Source organism: Chiloscyllium plagiosum, chromosome 28, assembly GCF_004010195.1.
Source record: "Chiloscyllium plagiosum isolate BGI_BamShark_2017 chromosome 28, ASM401019v2, whole genome shotgun sequence".
NCBI classification, from domain to species: Eukaryota; Metazoa; Chordata; class Chondrichthyes; order Orectolobiformes; family Hemiscylliidae; genus Chiloscyllium; species Chiloscyllium plagiosum.
The window spans coordinates 10,689,622-10,706,612 of NC_057737.1; the positions used below are offsets into that span (position 1 = coordinate 10,689,622).

At 39.4% G+C, this 16,991-nt stretch overlaps 1 protein-coding gene across 12 annotated transcripts in view; it reads left to right on the forward strand.

Annotated features, from left to right (window-relative positions):
* ksr1a (kinase suppressor of ras 1a) overlaps positions 1-16,991 on the forward strand; it is a 222,657-nt gene that overhangs the window by 170,705 nt on the left and 34,961 nt on the right. For 11 of the 12 annotated variants that reach the window (XR_006315781.1, XR_006315782.1, XM_043718262.1 and 8 more), the window contains 4 exons: positions 7,411-7,592; positions 13,391-13,460; positions 14,902-14,985; positions 15,958-16,019. Coding sequence is in view for 10 of the 12 variants with exons in the window: in XM_043718262.1 (XP_043574197.1) it covers positions 7,411-7,592; positions 13,391-13,460; positions 14,902-14,985; positions 15,958-16,019 (398 nt within the window). In the remaining 2 variants the exon portion in view is untranslated. The remainder of the gene's footprint in view (positions 1-7,410; positions 7,593-13,390; positions 13,461-14,901; positions 14,986-15,957; positions 16,020-16,991) is intronic. The other variant, XM_043718266.1, reaches the window with a different exon arrangement.

The following is a 16,991-nucleotide window of genomic DNA, read 5'->3' on the forward strand; positions in this document are numbered from 1 at the left end:
TATAAATAGAAAGCAGGAGACAACAGCTTTGCTTCACTTGGAGGTCGCCACTGATGATGTTACCTAGCCAGGTAATGAAACGTCTGGATATCAAACCTACACCCTAAACCTCAACCTGAGCTACAAACCTTGCACTTTTTTTAAGATTAGATTACTTAGTGTGGAAACAGGCCCTTCGGCCCAACAAGTCCACACCGCCCCGCCGAAGCGCAACCCACCCATACAGTTACCCCTTACCTAACACGGCAATTTAGCATGGCCAATTCACCTGACCTGCACATCTTTGGACTGTGGGAGGAAACCGGAGCACCCAGAGGAAACCACTATCACTATCACCTATTTTGTAGAGCTGTATATGCATTGTGCCTGTTCCATGTTATTCCTGCGTGCAACGAACAGGGTCCTGTCTATTAACATTTGTAGCTTTCATTGCACACAAGTGTGCCACACACTGTGAGTCTAATTGATAATCCCAAATTTGTCAGTCAGGTTTGCATTGCTGTGCCTGTACTGGAAGTTTCAACAAACTGAATTTTTTTTTTCAGTGATTCTAAAGCTGTTTAATTCAGATGACTTTGCTGCACCTTGTGAGATTGAAACATTATTCTGCTAGTTAATGTGGACTCATTTTATTTTGGGGATGAATGGGCAGGGGGTTAATTCAGGACTTAAAATTTAATCACGGGTCAGAATATTTAAACAGTTTGTTACACTGTTGGCCGAGTGTGTTAGTGTGCAAATTTGTGCATGTTGAATCCGATCAAGCAAAATAGCAAGCACTTTGAGGATTGGTGAGTTTGACAGTGCCCATCTATTTTTTTCTACACTATTCGCTCTCTTTTTCCCATCCTCACTTTCTAATCTCTCCTCCATCTCCCCCTCCCCACACTCTAATTTCAAGTGATTAACTTTTTTCAAGGATGGAGTGGGCAGGATTAAGGTCGTCTTTGTTGATGTTAAAGTTATTTGACAGCCATGATTTCATTTTGACTTGATGCTTCTTTCTTTTCCCCTTGACTGTAAGAGTTTAAATTGCCATTTTGAAGGCTAGACTGTCATTGCTCAAATGTACCCCCTACTGTTCATTTGCAGAGTAGCATGGGGAAGCGAAGAGAATTTGCTCAGTTGAGTGCCAACTGGTGGTATGAAATACTCAGCATTAGGGGGAGGAAACATGGCAAGTTTGTACTCTCAAAATCCCAGCCAACTTGATCCGTTTATGAAGAATGATTTTGAAGAGAATTCTTTTTCAGGAATTTGCACAGTATATGTTGTGCTGCACCACAAAGTAGAGCTGAAAATTCATTTACCCTACTCCCTATAGGATTGTTATGCAATCCAGCTAAAACTCTTGTATAAGAACTTGTAAAGCATTGGAAGTATGTTATTCTTCTCTGACAATGCCAATTTATTTCAGGTCTTTTTGGGGACTGGTTTGGTAGGCACAACAGCGATTCATGCCATTGAATCTGGCTCTTTCTGACAAACCATATTTCTAATAGTGACACCCAAAATCCAGATTTAAGACGGTCCCGTTATTAGAATGTTTCTGCAGATAATATAGCTTTTTTTCCTGAACTTTGCGAACTAAACAATGTACCTTATTTCATTTTGTTTGTTGTTTTTGTATGTGATATTTGTTAGTTGTAGCCAAGGATGTGATTGAATGGTTATCTTTATCACCTTGCAAGGATTCCTGGTGGAGACACTAACTGGATTTTATGTGTAAAAAGAAAAACATGATTTTCTTATTAATAACATTCTTGAGGTTTTTGACATGAAGCTACTGTGCACAGTGTCTGTTGTAAACCATTACAGAATCATGCAGTTTTCCCATAAAATGTTAATACGTAAATATTCATTGGGTGTTCATAGAGTTTCCAAAACATGCCCAAAGTTGAAAGCTTAGTTTCACTACAAAACAAAGATTTGAGCACTTATAAATATTCATAACACTGTATGAAATAGCTCAGAAAACAGTTTTGTATTTAGATATATATTTGATAAATATTCTGCTTCAAGCATTTATCAGGTATTAAACAAATAAATGATGATGGGTCAGTAATTAGATTAGATTCCCTACAGTGTGGAAACAGGCCCTTCAGCCCAACAGGTCCACACCAACCCTCCGAAGAGCAACCCACCCAGACCCACTTCCCCTCTGACTAGTGCACCTAACACTACGGGCAATTTAGCACAACTAATTCACCTAACCTGCACATCTTTGGACTGTGGGAGGAAACCGGAGCACCCGGAAGAAACCCACACAGACATTGGGAGAATGTGCAAACTCCATGCAGACAGGCGCCCAAGGCTGGAATTGAACCGGGGTCCCTGGTGCAGTGCAAATCACTGAGCCACCGTTCCGCCCCATGTTGTAATAGTTTTGGTGAAAGTTGTTCAGGTTAATTTATTATCTTTTAACCAAAGCCAAGCGTCTCTTATTGCTTCTAGATTTTGGGCAATAATGCCGATTTACTTTCAGTTTATTTGTCAGCCAAATCTGTGGTCCTTAAGTTGAACTATCCAATCTTGTGTAGATGACACGAAGATTGGTGGAGTAGCAGATAGTGAAGGGGACTGTAAGAGAATGCAGCAGAATATAGATAGACTGGAGAGTTGGGAGGAGAAATAGCAATGGAGTTCAATCCAGACAAATGCGAGGTGATGCATTTTGGAAGGTCCTATTCTAGAGCAAACTGTATGGTAAATGGAAAAGCCTTGGGGAAAATTGATGTACAGAGAGATTTGGGTGTTCAGCTCCATTGTACCCTGAAGGTGGCAATGCAGGTCGATTTAGAGTGGTCAAGAAGGCATACGGCATGCTTTCCTTCATCGGATGGGGTATTGAGTACCAGAGTTGGCAGGTCATGTTACAGTTGTATAGGACTTTGGTTCAGCCACATTTGGAATACTGCATACAGTTCTGGTTGTCACATTACCAGAAGGATATGGATGCTTTGGAGAGGGTGCAGAGGAGATTCACCAGGATGTTGCCTGGTATAGAGGGCGCTAGCTATGAAGAGAGGTTGAGTAGATTAGGATTATTTTCATTAGAAAGACTGGGTGGGGTGGGGACCTGATTGAGGTCTACAAAATCATGAGAGGTATAGACAGGCTGGATAGCAAGAAGCTTTTTCCCATAGTGGGGGACTCAATTACTAGGAGTCATGTGTTCCAGGTGAGAGGGGTAAAGTTTAAGGGAAATATGTGTCAAAGGTTCTTCACGCAGAGGGTGTTGGGCACCTGGAACGTGTTGCCAGTAGAGGTGGGCACGATAATGTCATTTAAGATGCATCTGGACAGATACATGAATGGGTAGGGAGCAGAGGGACACAGATCCTTAGAGAATAGGCAACAGGTTTAGATAGAGGATCTGGATTGGTGCAGGTTTGGAGGGCTGAAGGGCCTGTTCCTGTGCTGTAATTTTCTTTGTACTTTGTTTGTATGGTTTCCATTCACAGAATGGGAATGTTGAAAATTGCACTTAGTGGGACTAGTAAGTGGCAAGGGCTGAATTTTCAGATATGAAAAATGGCTAACAGCCAAGTTAAAATGGAACTAAATACTGACATTCCAATAAACAATGCATACCTTTTTAAGAAGGAGCTGTTTCAAAAACAGACTAGGTGTATTAGTACAACAACAAAAAGGTGTAACAACCAAAATCGGGGGCTCCTTGGCTGATGGAGAGAGAGAATATGAAAAAAGGGCGTACGGTTTATGTCATGAATTCTTGAAGTGAGAATCTGTTCAAATGCAGTAAGAGGGAAAGTGATGAGGGGATCTGAGTATTGAATGGTGGTTAAACGGTAACCCAAGCATCTCATCTTGTAAGCAGTAAGTGGGCAGTAGGAGGTACAATGGGGCCTATTAGGGGCAGACAAGGTGTTGTATACTTAGATACAGGGCAAGGATAGAGTACTTGATGAGTATGTTATGTCATGATTTGCTAAGGAATAGGACTCTGACAAAGTATCAGTAGAAGCAATAGTGGAAGTGAAAATTGAGGGGCAGGATGTGCTGGAAAGATTAGCGATTCTGAAGTGTGGATGTTATCTGGTCTGGATAGCTTGCAGCTCAGGTAGCTAAGGAAAGTGAGTTGGAGTTGAAAAGAGGTTTACTGTAATCAAAAGAGATGCCAGAGGAATTAGAGGGTGGTAAATGTTACACTGTTCAAGAAAAGAGTATTAAAAACGTACCTAGTACATGCTAGTCAATTTAACAATCATTAGAATCAATAGTTAGGATACAATGGAGAGCCAATTGGAGAGAATGGAGTTGATTAAATACATTTTTAAATTGTAGATTGTTTTACTTCAAAGAAATTGAATAAGTAGCAGAAGTTTAATTTAAGGAAATCCAATAGATGACAAAATATCACTCAAGGGCTGCTGAACAAACTTAAAATTCATGCTGGGCTAGAAACAGAAATCCTAGACCCTTGCATTCCTCATGGTCCATTCCCCCCAGCCTTGAGTCTACTCGGCTGTGCTCAGGTCCAAGGTACTGGGCCGAGATGTACACCCCTCACCTGGGCCCTGGGCTTATGTCATTGGAGGGTCAGTCCCAGGTTGGATAAATTGACTTGAGGGCAGAAAACAGTGCTGTGATAATTGGTTGTTCTTCAGACAGGTGGAAGAGGGGCTATTTTTAGATTCTCGCTAACACCCTTGTTTAGGTGATGCAGTGATGACAACTATCCAAATACAGGAGGTCGGGGATATTTGGATTCTCTCAGAAGAATTGGAAGAATTCATGCCTAATCATTATTAATCAACTATCTATTAAATGTAAAGCCAAGGTTTCCAAGGAAAGCATTACATTTCTTAGATGCCGTAGTATTTAATTTGGCAGAAAGCAACATGTGTGAGTTAGCATCAAAATATCTTTTTCCCTAAGTAACTGACCTATCCTTCTAACACAATCATGACCGAAAACAAACCTTCCAGCTAATATTTTTCTATCACAACTTGTGAAGCTGAATTATTTTCATCAGGAAGTTAGTACCCTTTTACTGAATCTCTGATTTCAATCTCAGATTTAAATTTAAGAATTGAGACACACTGTTCATTAAAATAGATTCCACTAAATTCTCCTCCCTCCCATACAGTACCCCCTAAACATATATGTTACGTGCACTATAACTTATTCATTTGCAATACATAATTTTTTCTCTTGCCCTCTCTCACTGTCTTGCTCTGCTGTTTGTTATGATCATGGCTGCTCATTCAACTCAATGACCTGTTGCTGCTTTTCCTTTGATCGTTTTAGCCCCAAATGCTATATCCGACTCATTCTTGAAATCAAACAATGCTTGGGCCTAGACTATTTTCTGTGAATTCCACAGGCTCACCACTCCTGATAAAGAAATTTCTCACTTTTTCAGTCCCAAATAGTCTACCCTGTATAACTAATCTGAGACCCCTGGTTCTCGACTCACCTGTCAGTGGGGCCATCCATTGTGCATCTACTATGTCTAGTCCTGTTAGAATTTCATATTTTCTGAGACCCCCCCAGTGCTCCATGCTCCCCCCCAATGTTACGGCTGTACAGGACATTGGTTAGGCCACTTTTGGAAAATTGCTTGCAGTTCTGGTCTCCTTCCTATCAGAAGGATGTTGTGAAACTTGAAAGGTTTTGTAAAAGATTTACAAGGGTATTGCCAGAGTATTTGAGCTATAGGGAGAGGTTGAATAGGCTAGGGCTGTTTTCCCTGGAGCGTCGAGGCTGAGGGGTGACCTCAGAGGTTTATAAAATCATGAGCATGGATAGGATAAACAGACAAAGCCTTTTCTCTGGGGTTGTGGAGACCAGATTTAGAGGGTATAGCTTGAGTGTGAGAGGGGAAAGATATATAAAAGGGACCTAAGGGGCAACTTTTTCACATGGAGGGTGGTGCGTGCATGGAATAAACTGCCAGAGGAAGTGATGGAGGCTGGTATAATTGCAACATTTAAAAGGCATCTGAGGGGTATATGAATAGGAAGGGTTCAGAGGGATACAGGCCAAGTGCTGGCAAATGGGACTAGATTAGGTTAGGCTATCTGGTCAGCATGGATGATTAGACCAAAGGGTCGGTTTCCATGCTGTATACCTGAGTCGAATAGGCCACCAGAACAGACAGGCAAGTTCCAGATAGAATTTAACATAGAGAAGTGAGGTGATACTTTTTGACAGGGAAAGATAGAATCAATATAGTTTAATGGCGCTGTTCTAAAGAATATGCAGATATAGAGGTTTCTGGGGGCTTGTATGCACTGATCTTTTGAAGGTGGCCAATCAGAGGGAGAGAATTGTCAAAGCATTTAAGAGCTTTATCTTCAGAGATGTCAAGGTATTGATTACAAAAACCTGGAAATTAAGTTCTTTTTTCATCATAACTACAGTGTTAGGTCCAGTACAGGTCACCACACTCAATATTTGAAGACCGTCATTACTCTGCAGTGGAGATTTACCAGAATGGCTCCAGAGATGGGGCAATTTAGCTTGAAGGTTAGGATGGAGAAGCAGCAGTGGTTGTTCTCCTTTTGAGGTTCATGGGAGGTCTGATTAAAGTGAACAAGATTACGAGTAGTTTAAATGAGCTAGGCCAGGCTTGTCCAATCTTTCCACGTGGATGGCCACATTTCAACTTTTCTTTCCCTTGGGAATGGTGAACAAATTTAATTTAAAAATAAAGTTTGGAAGATTGGTGCATTTGAGAAACAAATTCCAAGACAATGATTCGATTTACAGCTCATTCTGATATAATGTGCGTTTCATTAATGCAAGTTTGCTATACCGCGATCGGCGAATTGGGTACACTTTCTAACCTGCAAACCTTTAAAATGCGCATTAGATATAATGTGATCTCATTAGTTTAAACGGTGCTGCTATTACATGATTTTCTTATAACACAATATTGCACGAGAACCAGAACTACCGCATTATACCAGAACTAACGCTAATAAAGTTGACTATTTAAAAAGTGCCAAGCATCAGAGTTAACTAATGATTAGTTTTGCTGTATTTCAGTTGGGAATCAGAGCTAGAAAGGACAGAGTTAGGACCACAGACCTGATCACCCCGGGAAGGGGCTCAGACCAGGCCGAGCTATGGGGTTGCATTTGTGATTTTGGTTCACCAAAAGAAAGATCTTTTTATTCACTCTACATGTCATCTTTTGGCTCCATTCTGCACATTTTTAGCCCCATAATTGAGTTGATTCATTTCAGTCCTGTTCTTTGGTATTAAATCTGTCATAACCCTTGTGATTCAATTATAATGGTATTTTTATTTAAATTTGTTGTATATATTTTATCACTTCTTTGCAATTTTAGATTATACAGCATATTGATTTAATTATATTATCATTATTATTATTATTATTATTAGTCAATGTAACTATTGTTCAACTTTTCTTTCTAGGTTCGGTAAGAAAAACAAGTTTTTTCTCAATCTGAACATCAATGGCAGTGGCAGCAGCTGTGATGATATTGCTACCCGGTCCCCTTTAATGCCATGTAGGCCTTTCTTTCCTCAATCTATTGGGAGTTCTCACTGTGTTCCCACAACGCCTTGTCCGTCTGATGACCACAGTTCTCCTAAAAGTTGGTATTTTAACATTAACATGACTCTGATGCATGCAGTGTTTCGGTGTTTTTGCACTTCTCACTAGATTATTTGGCATAATCCTGCATGGCATGCTTGGTTTTCAAGTTTGCATGATTTTTCTCAGTGAATGGGCTGAGTAGACAACTAATCAATGTGCAAATGTTTCACTCTAATCACTTTAAATATGTGTTGAATCTTGTCTCTATTTCAAAGATGCATCTTTCCTGTCTGTTCTTGACATTTTCTGGAAACATAATTAATTTTAATTTAATTCTTGCAAATCTCTTATGCCATGCATCATTCCATAGCTGAAATGGCAAGTATGGCATGATCACTATTTCTCTTGAACAAATTAAGAGTTGCGTGACTAGCCCACAATTGCAATTAACTGAATGTGCAGTTAGCTGTGCATCCTCAATGTAAACTCTCTTCGGCTGGATGAAAGACCTGAACTCCAAAGGTGAGGTGAGAGTGGCTGCCCTTGACATCAAGGCTGAGTTTGACTAAATCTGGCATGGGAAACTAGAGTCGATTGGAAAGCTCTCTGCAGTTGGAGTCATACCTGACATTTGGAAGATGGTTGTGATTGTTGGTGGTCAGTCATCTTAGCTCCAGGGCATCTCCAAGAGTTCCTCAAGGTAGTGACCGAGGCCAACCATCTTCAGCTGCTTTTGTCAATGGCCTACCCTTCATCATAAGATCAGAAGTGGGAATGTTCACCAAAGATAGTTTGCACATAATCAGCACCATTCATGATGACTCGGATATTGAAGCAGTATGTTCAAATGCAGTAAAACATGGACAAAATCCAGGCTGGGTGGCAAGTAACATTCACACCACACAAGTGCCAAGTACTGACTGTCTGCAATAAGCAAACAGTGAAATTTACAGCTGACCTTGGAGAAACCTGTGTGTGGGAGCTCACGGCAGGGGAGCAGCTAAGCGGCCATTTAAAGCATAACTCACTGTTTTTCTTTTGTAAAGCGATGATAGCAAATAGTGGGTTTTTAAAATTTATGTTATTGAGATCTGTCTCTTGATTAACTTTTTAAAAACATAAAAATACAGGTACTAAGCTAGCCTGGAGCAGTATTTTTTTTAAAGCAGGAAGACTGTGCTATTTCCTGGGTCTGTAGATTGATAACATGCAAAAATGGCAAGTTGGACTGAAGGGTCTGTTTCTATGCTGTACATCTCTATGGCCTGTGTTCTTCCTGTTGGATGTGGGAGATTAGGGAGAGTTTCCATGTTACTGGTGATTATGTCTGCAAGAAGTGTATTTGGTTGTAAATCCTATTGGACTGCATGATCCAGATGGAGCGACAGTTAGAGGCAATGAGGAATTTACAGAGTTGGGGGGGGTTTGGGTTAAAGGGAGGGAGGGAGTTAAACTGAAGATGCAGACAGGTAGACTGTTGACCTCCAGGAAAGCTAAGGGAGGGAGGCAGGTAGTGCAGGAGTCTCCTGTGGCTATCCCAATCTCAAACTGTTGTTGAAATTGTACAAAGTTAAAAATCACACAGCACCAGGTTATAGTCCAACAGGTTTAATTGGAAGCACACTAGCTTTCGGAGCGCCGCTCCTTCATCAGGTGATTGTCGTTGAAATTGTAGGCAGTGATGTAGCACTGACAGTCAGGTTTCTGGTACCTAGGCTGACTCTAATGTAATGAGGGGTCTGCCAAGTTCCAAACAATCGATTGTGATAGGGGACTCTCTTGTCAGAGGTACATAAAGATGATTCTGTGGCTGACAGCGAGACATCAGAATGGTGCGTTGCCTCCCCAGTGCCAGGTTCAACGATATCTCAGAGGGTGCAGACTATTGTCTAAGAGGAGAGGGACCAGTGTGAGGTTGTGTACACATTGGAACTAACCACACCAGGAAGAGTAAAGGACGAAAACCTGAGGAGAGTATAGGAAGATAGGCAGGAATTTAAAAAGTAGATCCTCGAAGGTAGTAATATCTGGATTACTCCTGGTGCTACGAGCTAGTGAGGGTAAGAATAGGAGGATAGAGTAGATGAATGCGTGACTGAGGAGCTGGTGCATGGGAGAAGGATTCACATTTTTTGATCATTGGAATCTCTTCTGGGATAGAAGTGACCTAATATAAGGATGATGAAGGATTGTACCTGAATTGGAAGGAGACTAATATACTGGCGGGGAGATTTTCTAGAGCTACTCGGGAGGATGTAAATTAGTGAAGTGGGGGGGGGATGCAGGGTGGTGGCGACAAGGGTGTGGTGGTGGGGGAGGTGACAGGACCCTGGGCGATTAGTGAGGAAAGAGATCAGTCTAATCCTAGAATCTGGCACCTTTATTGCTTTCTTTTCAGATTTCTCTTCCACAAACAAACACCACTTTTTAAAAAATTACCTTCAATTAAATTGATAACCCGTATTTCCTATACTGCTTTTATTTGCAAAACTGTGCTGCCATCCCATTATGTGGAATTTTAATTGTACTTTTTTATATCACTGACTGTCGTGAAGGAAGTGCATATTCTGTAACCTACTTTAACCACTGTTTAGGTCACACATTATACACCCAATTACTTGGAAAATGTAGGGATGATGTCGCACTGACAGCCAGGTTTCTGGCACTGAAAATGACACTAATGTAATGAGGGGTATGCCAGGTTATTCTACAATAACTAACTTTATTGTCATGAATAATAGTGCATCATTGGTCTCCGAACATGAAGTGATAGTTGCTTTATAACTGTGCTCAAGATATCACTTGATGCAAAATGTTTGCTAATAGGAGCTGCAGCTGCTACTCAAGTATAGCACCACCCACATGAATTTCTTATTGAATATCTTTGCATGCAATAGTGTCCTGCTTGTAAGCACTATGTGACATTGCAATATTTAAAGAAATACTTCATTCTTGAGAATAAAGAGTTGGCAATTGATGAACCCACTTGGTATCATAGTGGTTTTAACAGGTCTTACTAACTAGCCCATGCAGCTGGAAATGGCTGTGCCCCTACAGGGGCGCAATTATAATTTGGCTTGTCATATTTCTTTTTCTGTGGAATAATTGATCTGCAAAGTACAGCACAATAATGTGAATAATCACTGATCTTTATTATTCTGGCCTTCAATGTTAATTATTGCCAAACTTGTCCTGTGACGTTTATTTGAAATATTGCTTTGATTTATTGATTTCTCTTCCTGTCCCCATCTTTTATGCTCTACATCCTTCTCCCCCTAACCCTCTGCCCTCCTCTCCTGTTCCATATCCGCTGGTATCTTGCCAGTGGGGTCATTCTTTGTGTGAGGCTTGGCACTAAACATGAGCAGGCATTTTAGTGTCAGAACTGAGCCTGGTTTCATTCCATCCAAACTTTGTGTACACTTTGCAGCAGTCACTAGATAATGATACATTTCAAATGTCACCAAGATCCATCAAATTAGCACAATCTGTAACACTTTAAGCTGTATTGTTTAGCATCTGAGGGGAGTATAATAATCTTTTAATTCTACTTAATAGTAACATAAATTATTTTTTGTGTCCTCTGTCATTTTTTAAATCAGTTAGATCAACAGGTCCCAGATATATTCTTAGTCTTCATTGACTCAGTCTATCTCAGCAATTCTGACAGCAAGTGGCCTGGAATTTGTGGTTAATACCATATAGCACCTATCAGAAACCAAAAAAATAACTGTCCACCATGATTTAGCAGAATCTAAAATACTGATTTTTCTCGGTGCTGTTGTGACTTTGACTTTGGTGCCATCTAGAAATAGCGTTTGCAGCAGACAGGCCGATAAGCCAATCAGATTGAAGAATTCTGATGACCAAAACAGGAGTGATATTTATCACACTTTAGAATATCGTACAGGAAGCAAAATAAAGATTAAGGCGTATACATGAGATTAAGGTAGAAGTAGAAATATGAAAGTTCTGATCAAAGTTGAAATGTGATAGAAGAAATTACTTTAAAATTGAATTTTCAATTCTCTAGATTTTAAAAACTACGTTTTTCGGATCAGAGGCTATTTAGCATGCTTGATATGCCGTTTAAAAATTCAGTTGCATCTCATTTAGCCAATGCAAACTGAGAATAGTGCGCAAGTTGAAGTTCACGAACGTTTACAAATTCTGTATTGATTGCATTTGTGAAAACTGCAACATCATACCCTTTCTGGAGTAGCAGGGTAGATTAGATTAGGTTTCCTACAGTACGGAAACAGGCCCTTCGGCCCAACAAGTCCACACCGACCCTCCGAAGAGCAACCCACCCAGACGTATTCCTCTGCATTTACCCCTGACTAATGTACCTGACACTATGGGCAATTTAGCATCGCACCTAACCTGCCCATCTTTGGATTGTGAGGAAACCGGAGCACCTGGTGGAAACCCACGCCAATATGGGGAAAATGTGCAAACTCCACACAAGCAGTTGCTCGAGTGGGAATTGAACCCAGGTCCCTGGCGCTGTGAGGCAGCAGTGCTAACCACAGAGCCACCATGCCACCCAAAACCAGTGGAAATTTCTCATTCTCCTTGATCAATGCTATATGTGGGAATGTTACTATCCATTTGCTTAGCACTGATAAACTTCAATAGTTCTGTGATCATTATAACTATACATTCTAGGTCCTTCTTATCCACAGCTTTCAGCCTTTAAAGGGCTAAACTCCAAGGCTTAATATAATGAGCCTTGTATTTGCTGATTTCTTATAAAGTTAAAAATCACACAACTCTAGATCATAGTCCAACCGGTTTATTTGGAAGCACTAGTTTTCGGAGCACTGCTCCTTCTTCAAGTGGTTCATCAACCACCTAACGAAGCAGCAGCACTCCGAAAGCCAATGCTTCCCCAAATAAACCTGTTCGACTATAACCTGGTGTTGTGTGATTTTTAACTTTGTACACCCCTGTCCAACACTGACATCTCCAAATCATTCTTATAAAGTGTAGCTTTTTTTTTGCAATGTACTCAAACTCTTTTGACTAGATTTTGAAGTTTGCTAGATTGTATTAACAATGTGCAAGTACTTCTTCACTTTCATCTACTGTTCCAGTAATTATCATAAATGTTTTTTCGCCCATCTTTACTTGTGCAGTTCACTCTGCTCCCCTCCACCAACCTAAAAACTCTTTCAGTTCTCCCAAAACATAGCATTATGTTTTTAACCTAAGCTGGAATATGAGAACCTTAAAGGAACATTCTTTATAAAGAATGAAACTAATGTAAAATCATTATTTTTTTTCCCCCAACCAGTTTCCCTATCCAAATAAAGTAATGAAGGAACTCTCAAACATGGAAAATTGGTCATTTGGGGAACTACAGATACAGCATGTCTGTTTATTGCTGAATGATCCTACAAGGTCATTCACTCTGTTTTTGACTAAAACTGCTTGACGTAATAGGTTGTTTTACGTATACAGTTTAAGTCAAATGATTAGCTTATCTACCATTCTCTTTAATTGGAGAATAAGAAGTTTTGTGGAGCCAAGTTTGTTTTGGTGTGCATTGATTTATCCAAAACTTTATTCCATAACCCTGTGTTTTATTATTACAAGAGTCTCTATTTAAATTGTGTAAGTCCTTGATGCCTAAAAGGCACCAAGCTTAGACTTTGTGCTTGCATCCAAGGCAACTTGAGCCTCACACACAATATAAATCCCTTCTTCTCATTTATGGGAATACAAGGTGATGTAGAATGTGCCTTAAAGCAAGCATTGACTTGTTAAGTCCAAGTAATTTTCACCTTAGTAACTGTTAAAAATGGTTTAATTTTTTTTTTGACTGTTTAAATGTAGCCTCTTCTCCCTTTGCAGACACTTTACATGTACCACGTGGATCCCCTCAGATGGTGCAGAGAGATTTTGGGCTTTCCATTACACATAGGTAAGTAACAAGAACCCAGAAGAAAATTTCTTCTTTCTTGGGTCTATAAATATTCATGGTGATGCAGTTGAATCTGTTGGCCTTTATTCACATTTTAAAATCGGATTATTATTGTTTTGTCTCCTTTTCTTGCACTGCAGCCAAAGGAGATGAGGCTAGAATAATAAATCAAGGATGAAGTAGGATTACCTTTCTTTAAACAGCAAATTTAGAGAGCATGATTGAAATATAACTTTAGTTCTGTAGTGTTCCCTTTCTTACTGTTGTTGTTGAGTTCTACCTGGTTATATACCTGATGGTTGCTCATAAAAGAGTGATTTTAAAATCAGGAACTGGACTTGTGGGGAACTACAGGCAGGTACAGCGTCATGTCACTGTATGATGCAATTGTTGCACCCATTCTGAGAATGATTTTTCAGTTTAGGAAAGCCACTAGTCAGCCCAGCAAATGCACGTGTTTTAATGGAACTGATTATTTTGTTTACGTTGTGCTTAAAGGAGTTATTAATGCATTACCCATGATGGTGAAAATAACCAAACTTTGGGTAAATTTGTCCCTGGAAGACTACATTTTAAAAATGGCAATCCTGTTTTTAAAAGAGATGTGTAAATGTGTTTTTAACCTTACAATCCACAATTGTTTGCTGCTACTGGCCTCTTAGAAAGTAGCATTCCTAAAAATGTCTGGTTGGATCTTGATTGTACTTCTTATTGGATGTCCAAAGATATGCAGGCTAAGTGGATTGGCCATGCTAAAAATTGCCCTGTGGTGTCTAGAGATATGCAGGTAAGGTGGGTTAGCCATGGTAAAAACACCATGTGGGGTTACAGGGATGATGCAGGAGTGGGGCTGTATGGGATGCACTTCAGAGGGTTGGTGCAGACTCGATGGGCTGAATGGCCTCTTTCTTCGCTGTATGGATTCTATGATCCTATGAATGTGTAACTGTAGTTTGTCATTTTTATAAGTGACCCATTGTCATTCTTTCAGAGGTATGACAATGTTACAAATTTCTATTTATGAAAGCAGGCTAATTGTTACATAATTTATTTAAAAGATTCATTTTTATTTTTTTTGGTAATGTTAGAGTTGACTTGCTTTCAGGAACCAGTGTTCAAATATTTTCATTGTCCAATCTGTGTGATTACGAATTGTATAAATTCTTCATGGAATGTGAGTTTTCTCAATTCTCAAAGCCATTTCAAATGGGTTTTTTAGAGTGTTATTGGCCAGTTTTCATTGCTACATGGAGCAAAAGGAATGTCTTGAACTGCACTTAATCAGCTTAAAAATGTACTTGTATGTTTTGCTTTTAGTGTTTGATGGGAAATGACTTTGCTGTTGACTCCTGTGTTGTTTTGGAGTCTGTTATCAATCTTTTTAGATATAACTTTTTCTGTTGCATGTAGGCTTAAAAATAAATGTGTTGCATACTTTTAGGTTTTCAACAAAATCCTGGCTATCACAGACATGTCAAGTTTGTCAAAAAAATATGATGTTTGGCGTAAAGTGCAAGCATTGTCGGTAAGTTCTGCCAGAATGGTTAATTTGACTCTGAGTCATTTGAACAACTATAATTGTATTATACCACATAATTAGTGTAGTTTGAATGAATGTACTGTCTAAAACGCTAACAAAGCCACAAGTTGCATTCCTGAACTGTGTTTTAGCTGGTGGGGCTGATCATCTAAGATGGGGAATGTTGGTTAAGATGGCTTCTGTTGAATTTCATCCAGTGCTGCCATATTTGAAGGATTGTGTACATGCATGGGAGACATTAGATGAGGACAGGATCAAGTTATGTGAGCAAAGCACTTTATTGTTAAATATCCTGTTGCTACCCATTGGTGAAACATGTAATAAAGCACATATATGGATTTAAATCAATCCTGCACTGTAGAATTGGACAATTTATTTGGTTTTGTCAAAGCATTATAAGGAAATTTCATGGATAGAAGCCCAGAAATTTCAACTCGGGTCACTGGTTCCAAACTGTTCAGTTGACTTGTTGAAATGGGTTGTATCAACCCTGTTACTGTGATAAATGTATGTTTGTGTTCAGTGTGAGGAACGTTTTGAAAAGCTGGTTAACCAAGACTGATTAATTGGTTCCTAGGAATTGGATCTTCCTTTGACTTAAATCAGGAAATGATAATGTTCCCAAAATCTGACCATTTCTCATCATAAAACCTAAGTAACAGATATCCACAAAACAAGTTTAAAAAGTATAAAGCTGTACATGAATAGGTTGTTGCAGAATAAAGTCTTTAAATAAATGCCATTCTTAATTTTTAAAAAGTGTGTTTTTCTTAAAATTTTCACCCAATTTTTAGGATGTAACAGCTTTTCATAAAATACTAATTGTAATTTCCTTTATCCATTATTTCTGTTGATCTGTCAATGAAGATCACGAATTGATTATCGCCAATCTTATTTTTGTAACAAATCGTAATAAATTTGAATGCATGTTGGTACTTTATTTTGCTTTCCTTTTAGATTAAAGTGCCACAACAAATGCACGAAAGAAGCTCCTCCATGCCGGATATCATTTCCTCAAAGTAAGATTTCCGTTTGTAACGTAGAGTGTGCAGTACTTTTTTCATGAAGTATATTTTTAGTCGCATGGTTAGCTAATTTCTAAGCGTTAAGAGGGGAGGTTAAAAGTGGGTATAATGTAATGTTTTGAATGACAGTGGTGGACTTCAGATTATCTGTTTCTCTGTCACTAATGCGTGCACCTCTCCCACCAGCATTAATCTTTCTCCCTCTACCAGCTCCATTTTAATTTAGACGATCACAGATTGCCACTTGTTCTCAGTCACCACCCAGCTGCCCTTAGCATGGTCCATTGGCATTTGTCTCCAGAAACTAGATGTTAGAATCCTCATCCCTTTAATTCCCCTCTCAGCCTTATCTCCCCTATTAAACTTAATGTCCTCCAGCTGTATGTGGTAGTGTGTGCACACTTTATTTCTGATGTGAGTTTACAGTTTATTTCCTACATCTGCCAATTGGTATAATTCTGTTTGCTACCTTCTTTCCTAAAAGCCCACCAGTAGTCTTTCACACCGATGCTGTTTCACATGGCTGTAAAGTGATTCAGCTGATTTTGTGTGTGTGTAGGGGAGGTGGCTCTGTGTGGTATTAGATTGCTGATAGAAACTGTACGATGAAATTTTGTGAAGCTAGAATATTATCACCTCCTTAGAAAGATGCTCGTAATCCTGAGCAGCAGGGAAATTGCATTCTGACTTACGCAAGCTAAGTTTCACATTGCATTTGTTTGGAATGGAATGAAAAAATAAATGAAGGTTCAGCTTATGCCTAGATAATATGTTGTTTAATTTTACATCACACTTGTTCAGTAAAGGTGCAGTCTGCTGTTATGAGAGATTTTGTGCCAGGAGCAGAAGGAGCTCCTGTTTTTGTTCAGCCCTAAAATGTTATAGTCTGAAATTTAGTTCAACTTAATTTAAGGGTTCTGCATTGTTGCAGAAGTGAGTACTATGATATGTTGTTTTGAGAAACCA